We start from the raw sequence: 26,908 nt of genomic DNA on the forward strand, positions 1-26,908 counted from the left end.
TTTCTGGTGGGCTATACAAAAGGTGCTATCTTAAGACTCAAAGTGTGAGTGAGATGTTCGTCCCAAAGAGACTGTCTGTAGGATTATCTTTTGATATAAAAATGCAAGGGATATCTTGTTAAGATTGAAGGAGAGAGTAGGAAAAGATACCTCAGGTATGTTCAGAGTTCCGAAGAATTGTCCAAAGTGTCCAATAAGTTGTCTGATGGGTCTGGTCGAGGTCTGACGTCAAGAAACAAAGGTCTGAGGTTGCACGAAGCTTCCAGTGAGCTTCCAGTGAAATAGCAAGGCTTCTGGTGTATAATATGGCGATTTTTCAAAGTATAGAACTTGCATAGATTAACCAGTGAAGTCTGTTGAAAGACTTAAGGAAATTAATAAGAAAAATGGCAGTGGTCAGGCCAAACAATTGTTCCAAAAGAACAAAAGATCAATTATGCAGAAGACTAAGATCTGAAAGTGACTCTACTAACTATGACTTGTAGCAAGGGAAGTGAAGTGAGTTGCGAGTATTAGTGAGCCAGATCATATCCTACTGCGTGAAAGTCCAGAATCTGCATAGGCGAAAACTGTAGTGAGATAAGACATCCCAAATGTAATAAGGCTCAAGGTGAGCCACTATGAAGATATCCATGTAATAACGCACGATATGCATATCTGTAATTAGCAAGGGTTTTCAATGTATGTGTCCCTAGACATAATCAACAACAGATAACTAAGTGAAAAATGCACCAGCAAAGTCAAATAGACAAGAACAGGACATGGTATGGAGGACTGGAAAAGCTAAAAAGGCCTCTGAATTGGACAGATGACCTTCAGACAACTTGGACAAGCATGTGGAACCTTCAGAAGATCAGAAGAGTATCAAGGAATGTAAGATGTGGTTGTGACAGGATATGTGCCCAGCGCTGACCTGAGTGTTACACCATTCTACAAACCAAACCTATTCATCAGCTCTGAACTTTTATGTGGTGTTTTGTGACCTACATCATCTCTCTGTGGATCTGACAGTTGACACTCTTTCCCTCTTTGTTACCTGTTTTGGCCTGACAATCCTACAATTTAATCACAGGATAAACTCACCCTGCAGACTTCTGTGGTTATTGCTGAGTCATATCATTCCTTTGTGCTCTGCTCGCACAAGGCAGATGTTCAATTTGAAGGGAGTACCATTGTGGTTCAACATTCAGATTTGGCAGACCCACACTCTGCTTTCTTGTCTTATCTTCTCAGGATTGGCTTTTCATTTCAACTGTTTCCTCTGGGTATGTGCTGATGGGTCTATCCCAACTTGCACATGGTTTATTTACCATTTGCGAGCATTACAAATGGTGGGTTACTGTCAGTGTTTTCAGAGTGTTTCAGATAAAGAACGGATGATATTGCAGAATTCAGTAAAGAACTACTAACATCAGATGACCTCCTCCTATTTGGAGATAGAAAGGTAAAGGTAAGTAAGAAGGAGGCATGCAAAATATATAGTGTCTATGTAGAATTTCAGAGTGCTATAGGCGAAAGTAGTAGTGCTAATTTTCGGGTCTGATGTTCTATGTAATAAGACATGTGGTACTGTGGACATGTAATAATGCTGTCTACAATGTTAGCAACATGAAAACTGATAACTGCGCACCTAGTGGGGATAGATATGACAGGACAGGACATAGGGAGGACAAATGTGTAGGAAAATATCGGGTCTGAAGCAGCCTAACATTGGATTTCATCGTGTTTGCATTGGGTTTGCATCAGGTTTGTGCTGGGTTTAGCAGATAAATATCAGATTGAGCGGATGAGTGTCGGATAACATTGGGAAGTGATTCTTGTACAATGGACATCTGACATGATGTGTAAATTAGCTGAATACAAGCCTAACATGAGCTCAAGTGCTACACCATGTTTATTCTTTTGGGCCTGTCCCCTTGCCACCTGTGGCGATCATGGAATCCTTATTGCCACCTCCTTTAGTGGAGCTCATGGCAGTCTATCTCTAGTGAGACTCGGTGAAATTGAGTCCTTGCCTTTTCTCACTCAATTTACTTGTCTTGCTAGGTACACTGTCAGTTCATTCTAATATTTAAGTTTCTCATTCAATTTACTTATCTCAATAGTAATCATTTATTTGCACACCCACCCTTTTATATTTCCCTCCTGGCATTTGTACAATACATTTGAGTTTGTATTTGAATATGTTTGTATTCTGAATCCATGGGACCTCTCTGTCCTCATGGTGGGGTCCTGTTTTTGCTGGCTAAATCCTTGTCATCTGTGTTTCTGCAAGATTGAGCAAGGACAATTAGAACACCTGGCAACCAGGCAGATACAACGTTGAATATAGACATGGTATATAAATAAATAATGCTGTAAAGCTAATAGATCAGATCTTCACCAAAGGTTTTTTCCTGACCTGCACAACAGATTGGTTACAGCTCAAATTCAGTCCGATCCAGGGCTAGTTCATAGTTCTAAGCATCAGACCTATGATATACTTATGAAAAAGCTTGTGTGAACATCCTAGCTAGAATTTCATTAATGAAGGAAGTCAAGGTAGCTTGCTAGTATTCACTATGTGTATCCTACACAAAATATACCAAGTTCTATTTCCCTGAGCATACTGAAGGCAAATAGCATCATATAGAACTTGAATTTCTGGAAAACTGCTTTGTGTATGATAGATGTTACACTGATCAAGATGCCTGTGAGACTTAGTGAAATTTGTGAAGAGATGACCTAGAGGTGATGATATACATTAGCAATGTCAGATATACAAGCACTAATAGCTTAATGATATAGCTTCATTGTGAACTTAGAATGCTCCAAGTGGAATGCGTGAGTTTGAATCTGCCATGTTTCATTTTAAATTTTTATTTATTTTTTCAGAATGCTGCTATATATGATATATCTTGTATACTGTAGCATTTTGACCTTAGGTTCGTCACAATGTTGCTAGCCTGATGAACTGAACCTATTTTTGTGACAGTCACAGCAGTTTTGCATTGACAAACCTAATTTTGTGACATAATGTTATGTTATGTTTTTTTCTTATATGTTTTTCTGTAATTATCATTTTGGATCTATTCCCAGAGTACATACAGTCCTCTACTGATCTCATATATATGAACTTACTGCAAGTTTGTCACAATGTCCCCGATTGACTAACATGTCACAAAGTCATTATGTAATGCAGTGCAGATATTCTCATGAACCTAAGATCAAAACACTACAGTAGGCTGCTTCCCAGCTCTTGAATAGCTCTAAACCAAATCTCTCACACAGATAGTGAGAAATTATATTTTAAATATATCTCAGGGCTCATTAGCACCTTGACCATTTTTGGGCTCTACCATAGGTTTGTGGAGATATTATATGAGCGGGAGCTTCAGGGCATGCTAGACAAAGGTACGAGTCTCAGTATTCATTTCGAATCTCTATTAACAAATGTTTGTACCTAGACAAAGGTACAACTACATGTACGTCAGCACTTGTACTCAAACATTACAGTGGGACTTTTACTCATGTCTCAGTATTCGTTTCGAATCTGAGATGTTTCGACGAAGGCAGTGTCCTCTTATATGGTGAGTCTGCCAGCAATAGCTTTGATGAAAAAAATATATACTTAAAAGATGAAAAGATTACCGATGTTGACACATCGTCGATGTTCTCCATTTGGAGATGCTTGCACTTGATGTGCTCTATTCTTCGGCTGTCGTGCCCTTCTTCCCTTCGGCTCTCTCCCTCTTGGCCTTACTCTCCTCGGACACATCGGCTCTCAACAAGGTTTTCAGGAGTCAATGGTGTAAGTGAGAATCAGCAACTGAGGAACCTTTGACATCAGGGAATCACCGAGAACTTGGTTTTCATAGATATACATGGCAAATTCAGACCAAATATCTACTAGATTATATCTGAAGACAAATGAATATGTACACAAAGCACAATGCCATTCAAGGATAAGAAAGTGCAATACAGACCCAACTTTGACAAATTAATATATGTCTCATAATACCTCATTACTGTGATACTTGAGAGATAAGCTCTTGTAAGAAGCCCTGCATCTCTCCAATACAATTGACATCTCTTGCCTAAGGTAGACTTTGTGATGGCTGTTTACAATTTTAACAAGGTGGTACTCATGAGTTACATGACCAGTGTATGTAATACTGAAACACATTGAAGGTGATATTGGTATTCTCCATGTCCATTGGTTTGGTAGGGAGTTGACATATCATGCTCTGGTTCTCAACCTCCTTGGGCCATCACTACATGACCTATTCCTTACCCACAACAATCAGCCTTGACACTGTTGTGAATCTGAGAGACCAGCTGGTCAGTTGATGTGTGTGGGTTGTTGCATGTGCAGATCACTAACCCTGTTTCCCAGCTTTCATGCCTTGAATACTGTATTATTTCGACCTTAGGTTCATCACACCGTTGCAAGCCCAATGAACCGAACCTATTTTTCACCTGGGTTTCCCAATAAGTAAGCTTTATTAGCCTGGATGATTATGTGTCTCACCCACACTTATTTGGCTCAACAACAAAGTTTCCCCAACACCAGCATTAAATACTGCCCTAAATAACCTAGGTACTTGGGCTATCTACCTGTTCTACCTATCTAACCGCTTACCAGATCTACCTTGCCACTGGCAATGCCCGCAGCCTGTGCATTTCCTCCCCAATGTCTATTCTGCGCATTCCCACGCACTCACGTACCTTCCACCCATAGTACCATGCAGCGTGCGATGCCCAACACCTCCTAGTCTCTCCCGCTTCTTCCATAGCTACACAATGTGCAGCAGTCCTCACTGGCTACAGCCCTTGCTGGTCTGCAGTCAAGCTCTCCTCCAGGAACAGCTTCTGTCATGACCTCCCATAGGACCCATACTCATCCACCGGTCCCCGACATAGCACTATACAGCACTTTTGGCAACATGTCCTTTCCCTTGCGGTCGCAATGTATTCTTTTCCTCGCATCTCAATGTATCCTATGCCTCGTGGTCTCAATGTATCCTTTTCCTTGCGGTCTCAATGTATCCTTTGCCTTGTGGTCTCAACATATCCTTTCCCTCGCGGTCTCAACATATCCTTTCCCTCGTGGTCTCAATGTATCCTTTTCCTTGTGGTCTCAATGTATCCTTTCCCTCGCAGTCTCAACATATCCTTTCCCTCGCGGTTTCAATTCATCCTTTCCCTCTTGGTTGCAATGTATCATTTTTCATGCACTTATTACTGAGATACTAGTAGCACCTTGAATAATGATGCGAGATGATGATGCGGTGCTCGTTGCAAAAACAAATCACTAGTATTGGCTGTGTAATATGTACTGAAAATGACAATCATTTGCTCAAACATTGTCTATACGTTCTGTGATAAGGCTGTGACTGTACGAAGATCAAACTACTGCAAGAAATAACTTGAAGACTTAGAAAGGCATGAGAGATGGATCAAAGTTCGCAAGAAAATCTTCGAAACCTGGAGGCAACGACAAGCTCAAGTCTGGGTGAGGATTTGGAAGGATAGATGGGGCTGGCCCAAGGCTGCCGGGGGTGGAGGGTGGATATGTGAATGGAGGTGTGAGGTCTGGAAAGGGCAGGTTGTTGGCGCTCTGAGTGAAGTTAGGCTCTAGCACAGGAGTTGTATTGGTGCCATCCGGGGTGGGCGGGGGAGTTGAAGCATTGCTAGTGCTGGGGATAGACATGTTGGATGGTGGGGATATCACTGGTGATCCTGGTGTATCATCAGCGGGGGGCACAGTCAAGTCAAGGTTCTCTTCCTCATCATCAGCTGCTGACCATCTCTGTACTCTTATATACCTTCTTCCTCTGGCACTGAGTAGTGTCATCATTAGCATCACAGTGTCTCTTCTTGCCCTTGTCAGAGCAAACACACCGGTGCTTCTCGGCTATTGCACCATTTTCGATACCTTTGTCCCTCTCCTTGTCCATATGCTCTAATTCTTCTGGAGTAAGGTGCTTCCAGTAGATGGCCCCAGACTTCCACTTCCTTAGAAGCATCTCGAGTTTGGGAAGGGAGCTAGAGACTGCGCTGAGATTTGCAAATGGAATTTGCTCTGGCCAGCCCTTGATAATTACAGAGTACCATTTAACAATGTTCCGCCAATATTGCGCCCATTGCATCTTGGCATTTGAGTCTCTGGCAACGGTCTCTGGAGACCATCTGTCAGACAAATGTTAGACTTTGAAAAAATTGAATTGATATTCATGGAGGGCTTCATTAATTTTAGAGTGGATGAGGGCACATACTTTAGCCACGTGCTGCTGATGATTCTTTGCTGCCCCTGCACAAGGTCAGTACTAAGTAGTACCCAACAAAAACCGCAATTATGAACACATACCTGGCATGCCTTGTATCGCAAACCTTCCAGCTTGCTCACCAGGTCTTGATTATCGATGCCCATCGCAGATTCCATGAACTCTTGAACGCCTTCGGTCGCAAAAGTAACACTACATAGAGGAAGGTCGGTAGTCCCTCGGGTCATGTACATAATTGTCTCTGCTCCAGTACGAGAGCAGAGACTATTGAGCTAGTAAATTCAAGAGTTAGACACTGGCAGTTGGCTGTGGGACACAACAGAAAATTGTACCTCATTTTCAACAGCCTTGAGAGTGTGCGTGACAGTCGTTGATCTTCAACTTAGTTGAAATGTGTTGCCCCAGTAGTCTTGATAGCCTTGTATTCCTTGTACTCTTCGATGAGATTTGCTTTCTCCTCCTCAGTAAGGCTATAGTACTCGTCTTTGAAGTCCTTTGTGATCCCTTCAAGTATATATTTGCTGTGTCCGTCTTTGTGAAAAAAAATAATCAGATTAGGCTATATTAAAAGAAAGAAACATGAAGACTCACAATTCTCTTTGTTGCTGTCTTGGCCTTTTTTCCATATGAAAGAGTTCCATGCGCTGACCTTGGAATGCTTCAATTGCAGCAGCGAGTGTCCTATATGCAATTCATGTTGCACTCGACGGACACTTTTCTTGTGCTCCAAAGCAATCTTTATGGTAGCATCGTCTATGGCCTGCCAGGTGTCCTCGAGAGCATTCTGAAATTTTTGAGAAGCTTCATGGCGTCATAGTGTGATCACAGCATGAGCCTCTTTGCTAAGCTGCACCTTAGTGCGAGCCGGCTTAGCTAGTCCTTGGGTGCGCTTTGCCATATCAGCCTAGGGAAATGGGGGTGCAAATCAGTGCCTCTGATATATATCATGCAATGACAGTAAAATCACACCGGATCAAAGGATTGTTTTTTGGACAGTCTATTTACTATAATTATGCACGACATTAGTGTCATCATCCATGCTAGTAGATGCAAACTAAACCAAAGACAGATCTACGTGAAAACAAGATAAAAAAGGTAAAATGCACAGCAACCAGCAAGGGTAACGAAAACTAGTGCCATGATCCTGATAATTTGCCAAATGGAGGATGAAGAAGAAGCCTTGTATTAAACATTAGTGCAATGTGAAGTGTCAAAAATTAGATCTTTGCTTACCCTGAAGCTCGAGCCAAGCTGCAAATCAGCATGAAGAGCCCAATTAAGTTTAGATGCTTGCTCGTAATTGAGGCCCATTTTGGGAGAGCGCATATTTTCCTCCCAACAGGTATTACAAACTGTGGCAATCAAGGTATGCAACTTTGGAAGGATTTCATCACCCAGTTCAAACCGCTCAAGAATAGTGTCAGTATGCGGGCCAATACTAATAAGTGGCGGACCCAAAACAATGGGCTTGGTGAGAAAAGCATCCGCTGGATGGCGATGATAGATCTGAGCACGAGGACTGGCAACTTGAGCAGTACCACAACGACCAGTGGACGCTTGAGCAGTGGCATGGCGAATAGCAGCTGAAGCAGGTAATAATGTTGGACTCTTCAATCCAGATGCAAGCTCCTGCTCGAAAGACTCTTTAGGATAGCCTGAACACTAGGTGCTGGAAGGTGCGGCAGCTCGCAGAGATTGATACGTGTAGAAGCAACTGGAAAAGATCATGAAAATGATGGAAAAATGGACTGAAACCAACTTACAACAATGAGGGCCTCAATACCTTCAATATGACAATGCTTCATGAAGCGTTCTGCATGTGGAGCGACAAATTCCTCACAAAAAGCTTGCTCCAAGATGGCAACATCTCTGCCGATTCATGCAGAGCTCTCCTGCAGCTCGCATGAAGTGACATATAAGTCAAGTGCCACCTCTTCTGGAGAGGGTGTGGTGTCAGCCTTGAAACCTGGGCAGCAGATGAGAATTGATATCCCTCCATCAAGATGGTCTTGCATGGCAATCTGCAGGAGTATTTGATTCAATCCACATGAAAAAAAGGCTGGCACATACAGAATCAAAAACATCTTACAGTGAGGCTTCAACCAACTCTTCGTGAGAGAGGGAAGTCCTTTGTTGTAACAGAAGGGTTGAATGCTGCATAGGATGGATGAAGGCCGCCTGGTTTCCTGGCATGGTAGTGTGTTCCGTCTAGATGGACATCGTGTCGAAGCAGCACATGGGCTGCAGCCTGTCATTCAGAATTGCTGTAACCTTCAGCAAAAGCAGAGTGGTAAAGTGCCGCTATGCTCTGGACTGAGAAAGATGGGGCCATTATGGGGTCAAGTTTGGTGGGTTTTGATTTGACCATTGCTGTTGAGACAGAGGCAGAGAAGAAACTAGAATAGGTATGAGATTGAGAATCGAGCTGAAGTTGATGGTCAAAAATAGATAGCGAGTGCTACAAGTAATAATGGTAGTCACCTGATTCACATACGCACAGTAGGAAATGTTAAACCTGCCACACCGAGTGCCGAATCATATAGACACGACTGTTACAGGTAGCTAGTGCAGTGTACATTCAAATATATGTTGAGTCCTAAGTAGCAGATGTAGCTACTGTACTTTCAACAAAATATGACATGTTTTAACAGATTGTCATTTGAATTTGTATATGGCGATTCCGAATCATGATAGTTGCGCTCAGGGGCAAGCCCTGAGCGCAACTGATTCGGAGTCGCCATATACAAATTCAAATGACAATCTGTTAAAACATGTCATATTTTGTTGAAAGTACAGTAGCTACATCTGCTACTTAGGACTCAACATATATTTGAATGTACACTGCACTATCTACAATGGAATTGAGATAGCTACCCATAGTCTCCATCTCTTCAGCATGCTCTTCCTGCCGTATAATGTCTGCATCTGCATACTCAGAAGCGATGGTCTCACGCACATCCAAATCTCCTGCTATGTGAGAATGCACTCCAATGCCCTGCGCGCCTGAGTACCCTGGGAGGCCCTCGATCTGATTGAGACAGAAAATGTGAAACACGTTGGTGGCCGAGCGACTTCGCCATTGTTGCTGAAGCTCAGATGCGAGGAGGGGATTAGATGATTGAAGGTCATTGATAACTTTCTTTGTTTCGATTTCCTCGTCATGGATGAAGGTTCATAATCAATGGACTTCGACATTGAGGCAAGATACCTCTTCTTGAGCATGCAACAGTTTGAAATACTTTGTGGTGGCCTCACAGTGAGCAGGTTTTGTCCAGTCGAGTTCCCAAATGTCTGTGCGTGAATGACACAACAAGTCGAATTCTCCCAAGAAGCTGTACTCCGCAATGTCCTTCCAGGACAATTTTGGATGTGGCGGGTTGAGTGCAGCAGCCTGAGTATTGTACCAGTTGATTTCATTGTGGATTGCCTCTGAACGGCACTGTAGTGCTTTTCCAATTTGCTGACATAGTTTGTATCCTGAAAGCAAATATGGAAACAGTAAAATATAACAAGATGGAACATAATACCTGTGCCCGACAATGAAAGCTTTGAGAGCTCAAAAAGCCTCATGACTACAAGGCGCTCCAGCTCATTTAACACTGTATGATACTTGCCCAATGCTGCTTCATCTTTGAACTGAACGTATTTGGGACCTCCGATAACCCAGCACTGCTCAATGTGAAGTTGAATTTCCATATGGGCGACTAAGGCTTCAGCATTTTGCAACTTTGCGTAAGCAGCATCAACACAGATATGAGCTGTAGTCAGGGCGGTGCTGATCTCTGAGAAATTGCTGACTCCAATAGTAGTTAGTGCATTATTGGCAGCCAATTGAGCAGTGTTCCATTCCTCCCTGCAATTTAAACATATTCAACAAAACAGTAATATATGAGACAGCCACTCACCGGCACAATTCAAGGTCATCTAGGACTTCAACATATCGGATACAAAGACGGTCTTGGATTGGAGGTTCTTTCAGGCGATCAAGATACAACTTTTCCTTGTTGTAAAACTTCACAAAGTCTGTATCATCCAGATTTAATTCACATTTGATGATGGAGAGCTCAGCTTGCAGGGTTTGAATGCCATGTATGGCTTCCCGGTAATGATTGAACAAAAAATTGCCTATGAAATTTCAGGATCAGGGTGCTAGTGATGAAAATTGCTTACTCAGGGCAGTGTATTTATCAGCGTCCCAGAAGCCAAAATGTTCCTCAATAGACTGATGGTGATGGAAAGGACTAGCGTGTCGCAAACTCCGTGCGAGCTCGTTCGATGACGAGAAAATGTGTTCACAGCCTTCACCTTCGGTATGGCCAGTCCCACTTATATACATAGGGTGCCAGTCCAGCTGGCACTTGCGATTATGTGCATGTCCATGGAATGCACCCACCATCATGCATAAAGCAAGTGCATGTGCACGCGGACACAAAGAACTAGTACTCAATGTCTTCAAAAATGCACAACCAATGTCGTAAGCGCACAAGCCATTCTGCCCATATACAGTCATTAGATGATCAATTAAAGCGAGCGGATACTTCGCTCTGAATGATGAATATTAGTTTTAGCCTATCTGGTGCTGGTGGTGTTGGTACTCACAATTCTCCGCTGCGAATCATATTGCAGGCCACTAAGACAAAATGGTGACGGCATGCAGCAATGAAAATGCCAGATTCGTCGAATACTGAAAACATTTTCTTGCGTTGTTCGGGCCCAGCATTGCACCAACGGGCTGTACAATGGAAAGGGATCTCGCCTGGGACTTCTCTATCATCACATACATCCTGCCAGTCATCAACATTGTCATCCTTGTTGAGTGCCTAGTCATAGGGTTATTTCACATGCTCAAAACTAATCCATAGCGCACCTACAGTTATTGATCTGACTTTGTCTTTGAATTTGTCTACTACGTCGCAACCGATCCAGTAGTCCGATCTTGGCTGATGAGAGTCATCATGAGGAACAGAATTATGAACCAAAGATGCCCAATGCTTAAGGATATTATTGCTGTCAATGGTGGCAAACCAAGTAAATTGGAGTGGTGGTTCGTCCACCAGTTTGTAAGTACATGGCAGGCACACATTCAATAACCGCCAGTTTGGGGTGTCGTGCTTAAGTGTCTGCTTCAGCAATACATCAACACGATAGACAATTTCAAGGAAAGCATCATAGGCAGCCAAAAATTGAGAGCGGAGATATGGGCGATACAGCATCTGAAGTTGAAGTGTAAATTAAATAAACACAAAAAATAAGCTAGTACAAACATCATGTAAGTAGCATAGCATTTTGCATTGTGCCTGGATGCTGAATTGAGGACAAGTCCGGTGAGCTTGGCGATAGGCTGCAAGGGTGCAAAGGCTGATAGCGATGTTCGGATACAAAGGTGAACAGCCGAGATAACCATTATAGATTAGCGTTTCATTGGGGTACATATAGCATTGCAGTGCATTAAATGATGCTCGGTGCCGAACTGTGTGTCAAACTTAAGTAAGTATAAGCAGCAGTGACAATAGTCAGGACCTACAAAAAGTGTCGACAAGCTCAATGTTACTGAGTACCAGGGCTGTGTTGAGAGAAGGATTTTCATTTTCATTCAAGACAGTAGGTGCTGGCAGAGGCATACCATCGCTGGAATCATGAGATTGGTAGTCCAGATAGACACTAATGAGTTGGTTCATTTGCGTATCCCAATGATTTGTTTGAAGGTCAATACAATCACGTCGAGTCCTAGGGTCCACATAGCGGCTGACGGGCAAATGATGAATGTGTATGTACAAAAAGAAATGCACACCTACAATTCAGATAGGTCTGCCAATGTGTGAAAGAGCCCTTCAAATGCCTCATATTTACCACCTTCGTGGCTGAGGTCAAGTCCCTCATCACCTGGGGCTGGCTCATATGGTATGTCGTCGATGATCATGCCTTGATCAGCGATCATGCTCTCAACATTTTCTCGATCCACTGCAGGTAACTCTAAGACTACATCAGCTCTGAGCAGCAGTCATACAATACACATACCTCGCAGCTCAGACTGGCGCCTAGTTTCAACAGCATCCATGCGCTTCTTTTGAGCTGAAGCAGTAAGAACACCAGAAGTACGCTGGCTGTGTTTGAAACCATGTGTGATGGCTGATTTAGACAAATCACTGATTTGGTTGACTTCTGTGGGCGAGACATTGAGAGGGCAGAGAGAGAGAGATGGAGGGCATACATACAAGCCTAGTGCACATTGCGACCACAAGGGAAAGGACATGTTGCGACCACAAGGGAAAGGACATGTTGCGACCACAAGGGAAAGGATACATTGAGACCACAAGGGAAAAAATACATTGAGACGCGAGGGAAAGGATACATTGAGACCGTGAGGCAAAGGATATGTTGAGACCGTGAGGCAAAGGATACGTTGAGATGCAAGGAAAAGGATACATTGCGACCACAAGGGAAAGGACATGTTGCCAAAAGTGCTGTATAGTGCTATGTCGGGGACCGGTGGATGAGTATGGGTCCTATGGGAGGTCATGACAGAAGCTGTTCCTGGAGGAGAGCTTGACTGCAGACCAGCAAGGGCTGTAGCCAGTGAGGACTGCTGCACATTGTGTAGCTATGGAAGGAGCGGGAGAGACTGGGAGGTGTTGGGCATCACACACTGCATGGTACTATGGGTGGAAGATACAGGGGAAACCCAGGTGCTATTTTTTGTGTCAGTCACAGCTGTTTTGGGTCAACAAACCTAATTTTGTGACATAACATATGATATGTTTTTTTTAGATATGTTTTTTGATGAAAACATTTGTCTAACCACTTTTTTTTCCCTTCTTATTGTCATTTTTGAGCTATACTTTGTGTAGAAAGTGCATATATTATCCTACTGAATATGAACCTTATGAACCTATGAACCTATTGTAAGTTTGTCACAGCTGTCCTTGAGAGACGAACCTGTCACAAAACCATTAGGTAATGCAGTGCTGAAATTCCCATGAATCTAAGGTCAAAATGATACAGTATATTCACTCGCATCATTATATTCACGGTAATATAAAACCACAGAATGTCATTGTGAGGCTTGGTGATTTGAGTGACACCATCTTTCTTATTTATTTTGCAATCACAAAGGAGTTCTGGAACACATCAAATAATGTCCACATTCCATTTTGCCAAGGTCAATGTCTTGCTGGCACTCCTGCATTTGCTTCAGTCAACAATCACTTGAAAGTTGAACTGGGTTGTCATGATAACCTCGAGTCACTTACATACATGTTGATATACTTCCTGTAGGGTTCCCTTCTATGGTTAACCACGATAAAGACAAACTTTGCAGCTCTTCAATACTCGAGCATAAAGTCAACACTACCATTGAAAATCTATGTCAGGGAATTCCTGTCAAGTTCACAATGATTATCATTTACACATGCTCTCTTGCATTCTCAGAGGATCCTGATTATAACCACCTTCATTCATCATCTGCACTTGTTACAAGTAACATCAGCTACATGGCCCCCCTATTATTTTCCCTTCGTCCTTACCCTCACCTGCTACTGGCTCGTCCTTCTCTACCAAATATCTGTTGATTGGATCCTTGGGACTGTTCCAGTCCCTTGTCTCCCCCCTCTCGCACCAACGTGCGCATGTGCCTTCAGGCTATGACTCATGCCACCAAAGTGGTCTTCCCTTATCTCATCCTATCTTATCTCCTGACTCATGCCTGCTGTGCATTGTATCTTTACCATTGGTTCATTCCAATGTTTCTCGGTCTCATTCTACATTCAACCATCCACCACTAATCTGGTTCTGCTGCCAGTGTACCTATACCATTCTCGTTTCCCCTTGACCCTTACCTACAGTACAGTAGCCTTGCCCTTGACCCTTTCTACTTAATATAAGTAGTTGGTCATCCTGTACCAGATTCTCTAACTTGATCTGCTCAATCTTCCCTGGAACATACTTCTCTCTGAAGCCCCTCAGCTTCAGTCTCTAGTATCTTTTCTTAAGTGCTCTTTGTGCTTAAGTCTATCTCAATCAACACTCACCATTAGGACAAGTCTGTCCTCACCTTGAGCCTGGTGACTTCCAAGACATCTATCCTAGAAGTCATATGACACGCGCATCTCTGATATCTGCTGACTCAACATTATCAGTCTCAGTTGCTACATCAGGCATTCCTGGTTATGTCACGAATATTAGCAGATGACACCTGTCATATCCCGTATTCCGGACCTACATCCGATAATATTCCCATGCCTCATCTGGACCTTCAGATGTGCTATCCATGTCTCCAGTACCCATCCGGATCCCTGCACCTCTGCACATCCACATCCGCATGTCCACGTCCAGATCCCTTATTCTTCGCAGCTAGCCTGCATCATTCATCCTTGTCCCATCGCCCTAATGCCACATCCTATATATCCACGCATCTCATCCAGACCATATCCGATCTGGTCCGATCCGATGTATAGATCCGTTTCCTATCCGATATACGATAAGCTTCATAATTCATTTCCTGTGCATATAACGTTAACACAGCCTATCCGGTATTCCTTGTTACCGGTACCTCGGTTATATCTATTACCGGTATGCTTACTGATCCGTTAACCTATGTTCATTTCCAACTCGCGTTTGTCAACCTTTGCATATGCTTCATACATAGCCTCGGACTCTGCTTATTGATCCTTCCATTATTTCTCTTAGTATATAAACTCATGTATATGTCTTGTAGTACCTCAGTCTGAATATCATATTAGTCCTCGCACTAGTCTTCACTCTAAGTCCTCATATCGGTTCTAGTCTTCCAACTTAATTGATATCCATCTCAGGCCTAGGGAGTTTCTCCCTAGGCCAGAGCTCTGCTCCTCCGCTCCTCCACTCATCCGAAGTTCCGGAAGTTCGTCCGGAACTTTCCCGTGGTCCTCCGGACCTATTCTGCTTCGGACTTTGTCCTTGCAGCCTTTCCTCTGTTTGCTTCTACTCAGGACAAGTCCTGAGTAGCCATTACACGTATCTGTATTAGGATGAAACCCCATTGTAATTTCCGGAAGTTCCTCCGGAACTTTCCCGCACTCATCTGGAAGTTACTTGTACCCGTCCGGAAAGTCCTTCCGAAGTTTCCCACGCCTTCGGATGTCCTTCAGATGTCTTCGGATGTCTTCGGACTTTCCTCGGACACCAATCTGAAATTAAGGGCACATACTCGGGTAAGGGGCGCAGTGCACGAGCTGAAGCCAAGCCCCTCAGAATCAGTCCTACCCTTTGTGCATGGTCTTAACAACACCCCTCTTAGTGCTCCACTGTAGGGATTTATTTCTGGCTGGGCTGGTAGAGACTGTGTTTACCTTACCTTATGTTGGTACTTTTGTAGCTTACATAAGCAAGTTATCCTTTCACCAGTATCAGTATGAGTCTGAGAGATTAGCAAGTTTCTATTATATTTTCTCTTCTCTGAGCCTTGAGCCTTGTCCAGAAACCCTTTAGAGTTGAATAGCAGCTAGGTTCTGCAAGACCCAATATTGTTCAGACTCACTATCTGAATTGTTGTACCTTCACCACATAACAGACCTATTTGAGTGTGTAATAGCACCAGCTGCATGCTTGCTGGATTTCAACCAGCCTAATGCACCTATCACACATTCCCCTTCATTCTCACATTCTCCCTGGTTAATTGAGGCAGTGCCTCCATGTCCGCCACTTCGCAGATTAACTCGGATGTAAGCAGTCCACTCATGATGTTCCTACTTCTGAACTGATGTGATTGCAAGTTTGTGCCCACATAATGGCCCCCCTGCATGCAGCTACTTCTACTCCGCTCTGGAAAAGAACTAGGGTCGCCTGGATCTGACTTTACATGAGTACAAGGACTCCTGGTTACTAGATTGAAGCTGTTGAATGTTGAATACTAATTACCTATTATTTGTAAAAAACATTGTATCTGTGCAGCTGGCTGCCTGTTGCCAACTTGCCATTATGAATGATCAAGAATTGAGATTTCTTCCACTTCTCTCACTTTAACACTCTTAACTTAATCAGCATGCTGTGTGCCTCGAATGAATCATCGCAACTCCCTGCAATACAATATAACAATTTGACAACTTCTTATTGATGGAGACTACCCTCATTGGCTTCACCATCATCCAAGATTGAGTGCAGGTGCATTTGATTGATCAGAGATCATTTAAGACAAGTTTCTCAGAAAACCAGGTGTATGTTTATAGAAAATAAGATTTATCATTGACAGGTTTCAAACCTGCACAATCCAAGAGAAACAGATTTTGACTCTGGTGATCACTTAACAATTTCATCTTCAGTAGGTTTTGAACCCACACAGACAAATTTAGATTCTGTTGTATTAACTGCTTGGCTAAGACTAGTTGAATACACCTGCAATGAACCCATTCATAAGTGAATGCTCTAAGCACAATATTAGCATTGATAGATTTGTATTTTTTCTCATTCCTCAGGTGATTGGAATCAAACTTGAAAGTTTGATGTATAATCTGCTCTTCTTCTTCTTCTTCAACCAACTCAAAACCTATGGAAAGAATTAGATTGTTCTTATACTTATCCTTCCAAGTTTGCATCAAGACTTTGGTTATTTATTGAACTCTGTTGAAAATACTTGCATTCACCTCTGGTGAGTTTTGTTGTGATCAAAAAAGGATGCATGAAACCAACAGCAATGTCAATCAAGCTTAAGATCATCAGTGTTTGCTTGCTATACTATTATTTTATGGAATAAAAACAAAAACATTATCATTGGTAGGTTTTAAACCTACACAGTCACAGTTTGAGAGAAACAGATTTTGACTGTGGTGACAACTCGACTAAGACTAATGAAGATCAATATTTGAGATGCTGTCTGTGAGCAAATATCCAAGAAATGTTCTAATACAAAAAATGTGGCTACAGGTTTCAAACCTGCAGACTTCAATGGAAACAGATTTTGAATCTATTGTGGCAATGACATGACTAAGATCATTTAAGATGAGTTTCTCAGAAAACCAGGTGTATTTTTATAGAAAATAAAATTTATCATTGACAGGTTTCAAACCTGCACAATCTAAGAGAAACAGATTTTGACTCTGGTAATCACTTGACAATTTCATCTTTAGCAGGTTTTGAACCCACACAGACTGATTTATATTCTGTTTGATTGACTGCTTGGCTAAGACCAGTTGAATACACTTGCAATGACCCCAATCAAAAATGAATCCACAAGGAAGTTCTTTCAATAGTATGATTGCCATGATTGATTCTTTTATTTTACTCTTATTGCAAAAGACATCAGACTTCTTCTGGGGCTCTTGACTTCAAGACCTGTTTATCTAGCAATTGCTCTGAAAAAGTGCTGATGACAGACCACTGTTTCTCTTGGATTGCGCAGGTTTGAAATCCACTGATGATATCATTTTTATTGTATGAAATCACACCACCAGTGAGATGGTGCTTTCAGGAAAGTACACATGAGTCCATTTTGAGGTGTGTTCTAACAGGAAAAAAAACATATAGATCAGTGTCTGAGATGCTGTCTATGAGCAAATATCATGTTCTAACAGAAAAAATGTGACATTCAACAAGTTTGAAACCTGTTGCATTTGAATGGAAACAGATTTTGATTGTGTTATGACAACCACTTATCTAAACACAACTTTGATGAGGTTTTAAGCAAACCGACTATGAGCATATATCAAGGCGCATTTTTATAGAAAATGAAAATTATATTTGGCAGGTTTTAAACCTGCACAATCCAAGAGAAACAGATTTTGACTCTGGCAATCACTTGGCTATTTAATATTTGATAGGTTTTGAACCCACACAGACAGATTTGGATTCTATTGTATCAACTGCTTGGCTAAGACCAGTGAGATGCACTTTTCATGAACTCATTCAGAAGTGAACCCTTAAGGTACAAAAGTTCAATTTTTCCAATGTCAGTTGTCACTCATGACCCAGCTGTTAATATTCTAAGACATTACAAACATCATTGGCCCACCATGATGGTCTGTCATCAGCACTTTTTCAGAGCAATTGCTAGATAAACAGGTCTTGAAGTCAAGAGCCCCAGAAGAAGTCTGATGTCTTTTGCAATAAGAGTAAAATAAAAGAATCAATTATGGCAATCATACTATTGAAAGAACTTCCTTGTGGATTCATTTTTGATTGGGGTCATTGCAAGTGTATTCAACTGGTCTTAGCCAAGCAGTCAATCAAACAGAATATAAATCAGTCTGTGTGGGTTCAAAACCTGCTAAAGATGAAATTGTCAAGTGATTACCAGAGTCAAAATCTGTTTCTCTTAGATTGTGCAGGTTTGCAACCTGTCAATGATAAATTATTATTTTCTATAATAATACACCTGGTTTTCTGAGAAACTCATCTTAAATGATCTTAGCCATGTCATTGCCATGACTCTGGCCTGTGCACTTTTTGAACTCTATACACTCTGAAGGTCTGTCTTTGTCAATCCTAAATCTCTCTGAGTATTAGCTGCTTCTTTTGAACTCATAGTTACTGCATCAAAATCAGCCAATATTTCTTCCTCTTTGAAATACATCTTGAAGGTTTCCTTATAGACAATGTTTCAAAGACTTATCTTTAATAGCTTTGGCCAAGTTATCACAAAGAGTCAAATCTGTTTCTATCACATCGTGCAGATTTATAACCTGCTAATTGCAACATTTGTTTTCTATGAAAACATGCCCCAGCATTTGCTTATGGACGGTTTCCTCAAAAGCCTATCTAAATGAAATTTAGCTCAGTAGTTCTCATGACAGAATCAAAATCTGTTTCTGTTGAAATGTGCGGGTTTGAAACCTGTTTGATGTCATAGTTTTGCTGTTGAAACATGTCTTTAATATTCCCTCGTAAATATTTTCTTAGGCGTAGATCTTTATTGGCCTTAGTCAAGTGGTCAACAGAGTCAAAATCTGTTTCCATTGGACTGTGCATGTTTGAAACCTGCCAACAATGGTGTCATTTTTCTTTCATAAAAACACATCTTGATATTTGCTTGTGGATGGTGTTCTTAAAAGGTGATAACAGATGATCTTAGTCATATCATTGCTATCACAGAATCAAAATCTGTTTCTTCTGCTGTCTGCAGGTTCAAAACCCATTCGATGATAAACTTTTTATTGATTCTGAAACATGTTTTGGATAATTGGCCCATGGTCATTTTCTATATCTATTGCTCTTAAATTGAGCAGGCTTAAAACCTGTATAATAACATGGTTTTTTCTTTTGCTATTAAAACTTGCCTTGAATGTGAGCTCATGAGTCATTGCATCCCACCATTTTGTGTGGTGGTCAAATGCAGATAAATGTGCCTTGAGAGTTCACTTCTGATTGAGTTCATTGGAAGTGCATCTCACTGGTCTTAGCCAAGCAGTTGATACAACAGAATCTAAATCTGTCTCTGTGGGTTCAAAACCTACCAAAGATTGAATTCCCAAGTGATTGCTAGAGTCTTGAATATCTGCTCACAGATAGCATCTCAAACATTGATCTTCATTAGTCTTAGTCGAGTTGTCACCAGAGTCAAAATCTCTTTCTCTCAAACTGTAACTGTGTAGGTTTGAAACCTACCAATGATAATATTTTTATTTTTATTCTATGAAATCACAGTATAGCAAGCAAAAACTGATGATCTCAAGCTTGATTGACATTGCTGTTGGTTTCATGCATCCTTTTTTGCTAAAAAAAAACTCACCAGAGTTGAATGCGAGTATTTTTGACACAGAGTTCAATATATGACCAAGGTCTTGATGCAAACTTGGAAGGATAAGTATAAGAACACTCTAATTCTTTCTATAGGTCTTGACTTGGTTGAAGAAGAAGAAGAGCAGATTACACATCAAACTTTCAATTTTGATCCTAATGACCTGGAGAATGAGAAAAAATACAAATTCATCAAGGCTGATATTGTGCCTTGAGGATTCACTTTTGAATGGGTTCATTGCAAGTGCATACAACTAGTCTTGGCTAAGCAGTTAATATGACAGAATCTGAATCTGTCTGCGTGGGTTCAAAACCTGCTAAAGATGAAATTGTTAAGTGATCACCAGAGTCAAAATCTGTGTCTCTTGGACTGTGCAGGTTTGAAACCTGTCAATGATAAATTTTATTTTCTATAAAAACACACCTGGTTTTCTGAGAAACTCATCTTAAATGATCTTAGCCATGTCATTGCCATGACTCTGGTCTGCGCGCTTTTTGAACTCTACACACTCTGAAGGTCTGTATTTTTCAATCCTAAATCCCTCTGAGTATTAGCTGCTTCTTTTGAACTCATAGTTGCTGCATCAAAATCAGCCAATATTTCTATATCTATTTCTCTTAAACCGAGCAGGCTTAAAACCTGTATAATAACATGGTTTTTCTTTTGCCATTAAAACTTGCCTTGAATGCAAGCTCATGAGTCATTCCATCTCATCATTTTGTGTGGTGGTCAAATGCAGATAAACGTGCCTTGAGGGTTCACTTCTGATTGTGTTCATTGGAAGTGCATCTCACTGGTCTTAGCCAAGCAGTCGATATGACAGAATCTAAATCTGTCTGTGTGGGTTCAAAACCTACCAAAGATTGAATTTCCAAGTGATCACCAGAGTCGAAATCTGTTTCTCTTTGAACTGTGCAGGTTTGAAACCTGCTGATGATAATATTTTTATCCTATGAAATCACACCTTGACAGTCCCTTGTAAACAGTTTTGTCAAAAACTCATCTTAAATGTTCTCAGCCATGTTATTGCCATAATAGATTCAAAATCTGATTATCCTGGACTAAGCAGGTTCGAAACTCATATAATTGCATTTTTTGTTGTTCATTGAAATATACCTGAAACATTCGCTCATTATAAACAGTCTTGGCCAAGTGGTTGTTACAACAGAATTAAAGTCTGTTTCTCTTGGACTGTGCATGCTTGAAAATATGCTGAGTGATACATGTTTTTGACCTGCTCAGTCCAGGAAAATCAGATTTTGACTTTGATAACTCCCGAACTAGGACTGATTGCCAACCTGTAGGCTTTGATTGAAACATATTCATATTTTGAATCTATTGTGGCAATGATATGGAAAAGAGCATTTATGATGGGTTTTGAAGAAAACTATCCATGAGGAAATATCAGGGTTTAATTTCATAGAATAAAAATATCATCATCAGCAGGTTTCAAATCTGCAAAGTTCAAGAGACACATATTTTAACTCTGGCGACAACTTGACTAAGACCAATGAAGATCAATGTCTGAGATACTGTCTATGAGCAAACATTCAAGGCACGTTCTCATAGAAAAAATGTGACATTCAACAGGTTTGAAACCTGTTGCATTTCAATAGAAACAGATTTTGATAAAGACATCAGGCTTCTCCTGGGCCTCTGCTTCAAGACCTGTTTATCCAGCAATTGCTCAAAAAAAGTGCTGATGGCAGACCATCACAGTGGGCCGATGATGTTTGTGATGTCTTGGGATTAACAACCAGATCATGAGTGACAACTGACAATGGCAGAATCGCATATGGTTGGGCTCAAGGGTAATGTTAGAAATTAATGTTAGAACTGACAAAATGCAGGATAAGTGTATCTTGAGGATTCACTTTTGAATGGATTCATTGGGAGCACATCTAACTGGTCTTAGCCAAGCAGTTAATACAACAGAGTCAAAATCTGTCTGTGTAGGTTCAAAACCTGTCAAAGATGAAATTGCAAGTGATCATCAGAGTCAAAATCTGTTTCTCTTGGAATGTGCAGGTTTGAAACCTGCCAATGATAAAATTCATTTCTTTTTAATGCAACCACACCTTGACATATGCTCATCAGAGTTGTGTTTAGCCATGTGGTCGTCCTGACAGAATAGACATCTGTTTCTGTTGGAGTGCAACAGGCTTAAAACCTGTTGAATGTCGCATTTTTTTCATAAGAACATGCCTTGAATATCTGCTCATGGACAGTATCTCAGACATTGATCTTCATTAGCCTTAGTCAAGCCATCACCAGAGTCAAAATCTGTTTCTCTTGGACTTTGCAGGTTAAATCTATACAACACAAAACCTACTGCAACTGCGCCCACTGTCTCAGCTTTATATATTATTGTCCATTTCTATGTCAGACCACATGACAATACAATCAATACTTTACAACATGTTCGGTTGCATTGTAGAGTCTCACATCTCTATATCCTCATAGAGGTCTATTTTCACATCATTCTAAGCACTTCCATAGCTTAGTGTGACTTGTATTTCATGCGGCACACCTGGCGCTTCAGCGCACGCTTACTAGCACAAGCACTTTTGTTGTGCATATGTGTGTGGCGCCTTCAGCTCGATCACTTGTCCTCTTTCTGTCCATTCCATGCATGTTTTGGTTTGTCGGTGCACGGAAGCAAGTTGGAAGTGCAGCAAATAGGTAAAAATATGTAAGTCGCTTCTGAATGGATTCATTGGAAGCGCATTTAACTGGTCTTAGCCAAGCAGTTGATACAACAGAATCTAAATCTGTCTGCGTGGGTTCAAAACCTGCTAAAGATGAATTTGCCAAGTGATCATTAGAGTCAAAATCTGTTTCTCTTGGACTGCGCAGGTTTGAAACCTGCCAGTGATAGCATTTTGATTTTATGAAATCACACCTTGACATTTTGTCATGAATGATACATGTATTTTTTTTCCTGTTAGAACACACCTTGACATCGACTCATGTATATTTTCATGTTGTATAAGAGGGTCAGGAAAGTGATGCCAGTGGTGTGATTGTAGTGCTGACCAAAACTGAATGTGCGTCTGAACACAGACAGCTTTCTTCAAAGGTCTTGACTTGGTTGAAGAAGAAGAGCAGATTACACATCAAACTTTCAAGTTTGATCCTGATGACATCAGGAAAACATCGAGTTTCTTATTTGCTCCTTATTTGACTTAATTTGCACAATAAGGAACTTTTAAGGCTGTTTTTCGTCCTTAAATTAAGGAGACTAAGGAGATTCATTTCCTTAAACTAAGGAAATAAGGAGCGGTTGCCTTAAAATCAGGCGGATAAGGCAGTCAAGGCATACTATTATTTCAGTAGACACAGAATAATCCAAGTAGGCTAAGGCGAAAATAAGGACGTCAACGAGTTCAAAATGTTCTATGAAAATGTCCAAAAAATATTAAAAAAGGTGTAGGAGCGATTTCATGGAATAAAAATGTTTTCATTGGCAGGTTTTAAACCAACACATTCCAAGAGAAACAGATTTTGACTCTGGTGATCACTTGGCAATTTGATCTTTGGTAGGTTTTGAACCCACAGAGACAGATTTAGATTCTGTTGCATCAACTGCTCAACTAAGACCAGTGAGATACACTTCTAATGAATTCATTCAGAAGTGGATTCGCAAGTCGCATTCATTTACATTTTGTCAGTTCTTTCAATAGCATGGTCACTGTTGATTCTTTTATCCTTGATGCAAACTTGGAATGATAAGCACAAGAGTAATTTAATTCTCTTCAAAGGTCTTGACTTGGTTGAAGAAGAAGAGCAGATTACACATCAAACTTTCAAGTTTGATTCTGATGATCTAGGGAATGAGGAAGAATACACATCTGTCAAGGCTGATATTTTCAGAATACCACCATCTGGATAGTTGTTTCTACACCGCATGGCTCCAAAATCTCGCGTGCAAGTGCAACAGAAGACGCGCAAGTGGGGAGATGTGACTGTCCAGGCGGAGGCCACAATCAGAGCTGAGGCATTGACAGAAGAAGCGGAGGCATTGGCAGATGAAAGGATGGCGAGAGCAGACAAAATGAAGGCAAGAGAAGACGAAACAAAGGCGAGAGAGGGAGCAGGAGCAGGAGCGGGAGTGGGATTACTGGGCTTCTTGAAGAGGGCAAAGAGCCAATTTTGCTCCAGAGATAGGAGCTCGTGGATGTCCGCTCGAGGAAAGTCATTTGTAAATGGCTAGAAAAGTGAAAAGGTGAGATTGGACCTAGCGAGTTTCAGCGAGCAACTTACAACAAGATCGGCAATGATGCCATACTCATCCCAAGCCTGTTTGTATGTGAGTTGTTTGATGAGCAACTCGGTATGTGCTTCGCGTCAATGGAGACACGGTTGAGAGCCATCAAGGTCCTTCCTATGTCCTAGACAGCTATTTTGATAATAAATAAGTCATTAAAAGGCAAAACAAAGTTTGATGATGCACCGTGGACACCAGTTCTGCACGACGCCAGAGAAAAGTATCTGTTCTGGATAGTCCACAATGTAAGGGCCCAAGCCGTACACTGTGCATCGATAGTGGCCATCTGGAAAGCGTGTGACATCAAAATTTTCCATGAAAGGTTTCACAGACTCGAAAATCTTTGCAAGGGAGCGCTGGAACAGCTGCCGTCGAAAATTTCTGTATTTGATGTCATCATTATGTTCCTTCGTAGCTAGACAAATGAAGGTTATGATACAGTGATGCATTGAGAATAACAAGTACTTACATTTCGGTATCGCAAGAAATCCAATGAGGACAACACCATTGCGATGTGCCTGTTGTACGCTATTGTGAAGGTTCCCGATTGAGAGATAGAGTGGGTGGTATTCGGTCTGACCAGTAGTGACAGAAACAACAGTCTTATCACTGCCAATAATCAATGGTACAAATGTCGAACCATGATTCTCCTCATTTCGAGCAATATCATCCTTGAGATGATTGTTAGTATGCCAAAAATGTACATATGAAAAAGGCGTACTGCCTGTTTCCATGCCCAGTCACCAGACATAAAGTTCTTCCAATATTGTTTGTCCTCAGTAGTATAATTGCGGTAGGGTGAATACTCGATTCCTCCATCAAAAGCACAGTTTGCCAAAATGCTGCACATCATTTCCAATGGATCTCTATACCACACATCATATTGTCCATCCATCCACAGCGGTACATCTTGTTTGGGTTTGGCTCCGTTGTAGCACAATGTAAAGCTCTTCCAAGGGGTATCGCCGAGTGGTGTTGCATCGATTGTAGCGTACATGTCCCTATGGTTTGCAAATTGGGGGGCATTGTTGTGCTTAATGAGAGTCACGGCCCACAAGTTGAGAAGTGTATCAATCTGCTTTGCAGACATTTGATTGCGCATGAATAAGAATTCTGCCGTCTCAAATTCAGCACAATTGTCATAAGGCATCCAATCGGTTGGGAGGGCATCCGTATGAGGTGGTGGGGGTGCATCCTGGTCAATAAATGCCCCATTAGCATCACACTTGAGTCCTAAGACAAAAATTCAGTAACAGTAAGATGAACTCCTTAAAAAATGCCCACCTGTGAGGTGCGGATGGAAAGTACGGAATAAGCGCCCCATATTCACCCAAGTACCTTCCTCTGGTACAAAATCTTGGTCGCACGCCGGGTCTTGATAGAAATTCTCATCGATAACACCTGCTGGAGTGGGAGAACGACTCCATGGAGGTATGAATCCAGGACCTGCGAGCGGAGCTGTGCGATTGAGGTTTTGTATTTGTGGGGTGCCGTGCCTTGCATGTGTGTGTTGGGTGAGGCCAGACTTGTTTTTGAAGACCTGATTGCAGTTCGGAAACCGACAAACAAACCTGGTGACAGCTGGGGCCATGTTGGACAGTAGCAAGATGGATACCAGGGAGCAGAATACGTAGAATGGAGACTAGACTAATACTAAGTGTGTGAATCAGAAATTATGACATGCTCAATTGAAAAAAATATAACTTCACCCATTCGTTACCGGTGACCTTTTGCTAGGGTCCATATTCTTTCAACACCTCGCCACCAGCATTCCTCCAACAGCTCGTCCTAGATCTCAACATGCCTCGACCTGCAACGTGCCCAGGGAATGTGAACAAACATCCTGGACAGATAGTTCTTGAAGCGAGTTGCGTAGCATGCCCAAAGGATGTAATTGCAGCTGAAAAGAAAAAGGCATCAGCAGAGAAATTAGCCAAGGCAACCGCCTTGTAAAATGCTCAAAAGAAGGTCGCTGCAATGGAAGATGCTATGGCTGTCGAGCAGATGGCTCAACGTGCTGGCCCAGAACACTTTGTCAGACCAAAGCCTAAGCCGCGCCCAGTGACCAAGACAGCGCCAACTGCAAACCCTGAAAAGACGCGTAAGCCTTATGCAATATAATGCTGTTGCAAGACTCACCAGTCCTTTGACATTTATACAGCTGTTGAGGCGAAAACGGTGTCCCAAAGCACTGATGCCTCGAAGAAGAAATATCCAGGCTTGAAACTCACCTTCAAGGATGGTGTCAACGCCAGTCGAAAGGTGTCCATGACGAGCTTGTAAGCAAACCGACCATGAGCATATGTAAAGGTGTGGTTTCATAAAAAATGAAATTTATCATTGGCAGATTTTGATCCTGCACAGTCCAAGAGAAACAGATTTTGACTCTGATGATCACTCGACAATTTCATCTTTAGCAGGTTTTGAACCCACGCAGACATATTTGGATTCTGTTGTATTTAACTGCTTGGCTAAGAACAGTTAGCAGCATTTTTAAAGAACACATTCAGAAGTGAATCTGCAAGGCAAGTCTACCATTCCCTGTCACTTGTAATGTTTTCCCTCAGCTGAATAGATGAATTAGATATAGACTGCAATACAGCACTTTCAAAAAGCAAGGGGAGAGCAACATGATGACGAACGAACGGGTCTCAACCTTGTACATGAGCG

At 41.6% G+C, this 26,908-nt stretch overlaps 5 protein-coding genes across 5 annotated transcripts; 1 reads left to right on the plus strand and 4 right to left on the minus strand.

Moving 5' to 3' along the window:
• Positions 1-5,416: 5,416 nt before the first annotated feature.
• F5891DRAFT_984661 (uncharacterized protein) lies at positions 5,417-7,837 on the minus strand (the record flags this gene model as incomplete). Its single annotated transcript, XM_041377486.1, has 9 exons — positions 5,417-5,822; positions 5,884-6,171; positions 6,258-6,292; positions 6,350-6,458; positions 6,701-6,797; positions 6,858-7,050; positions 7,120-7,170; positions 7,500-7,673; positions 7,721-7,837. 9 exons carry the CDS (start codon positions 7,835-7,837, stop codon positions 5,417-5,419), a joined length of 1,470 nt encoding a protein of 489 aa, XP_041220545.1.
• Positions 7,838-8,155: 318 nt separating this feature from the next.
• Positions 8,156-8,517, minus strand: F5891DRAFT_934467 (uncharacterized protein; the record flags this gene model as incomplete). The annotated part of the gene is made up of 2 exons (XM_041374019.1): positions 8,156-8,325; positions 8,370-8,517. Coding segments are annotated over 2 exons (318 nt in total), but the record flags the coding sequence as incomplete, so codon positions are not given.
• A 561-nt stretch (positions 8,518-9,078) lies between these two features.
• F5891DRAFT_1130758 (uncharacterized protein) lies at positions 9,079-11,698 on the minus strand (the record flags this gene model as incomplete). The annotated part of the gene is made up of 10 exons (XM_041364573.1): positions 9,079-9,171; positions 9,253-9,420; positions 9,454-9,743; positions 9,794-10,119; positions 10,172-10,289; positions 10,314-10,391; positions 10,437-10,810; positions 10,866-11,086; positions 11,138-11,479; positions 11,531-11,698. 10 exons carry the CDS (start codon positions 11,696-11,698, stop codon positions 9,079-9,081), a joined length of 2,178 nt encoding a protein of 725 aa, XP_041220547.1.
• Positions 11,699-13,253: 1,555 nt separating this feature from the next.
• On the plus strand, positions 13,254-13,541 carry F5891DRAFT_960785 (kinase-like domain-containing protein; the record flags this gene model as incomplete). Its single annotated transcript, XM_041375771.1, has 1 exon — positions 13,254-13,541. A coding segment is annotated over one exon (288 nt), but the record flags the coding sequence as incomplete, so codon positions are not given.
• Positions 13,542-24,132: 10,591 nt separating this feature from the next.
• Positions 24,133-25,481, minus strand: F5891DRAFT_928317 (uncharacterized protein; the record flags this gene model as incomplete). Its single annotated transcript, XM_041373911.1, has 4 exons — positions 24,133-24,180; positions 24,235-24,311; positions 24,408-24,909; positions 24,960-25,481. Coding segments are annotated over 4 exons (1,149 nt in total), but the record flags the coding sequence as incomplete, so codon positions are not given.
• Positions 25,482-26,908: the final 1,427 nt, after the last annotated feature.

Source organism: Suillus fuscotomentosus (genome assembly GCF_016647785.1).
Source record: "Suillus fuscotomentosus strain FC203 chromosome Unknown F5891scaffold_73, whole genome shotgun sequence".
In the NCBI taxonomy this organism is placed as follows: Eukaryota; Fungi; Basidiomycota; class Agaricomycetes; order Boletales; family Suillaceae; genus Suillus; species Suillus fuscotomentosus.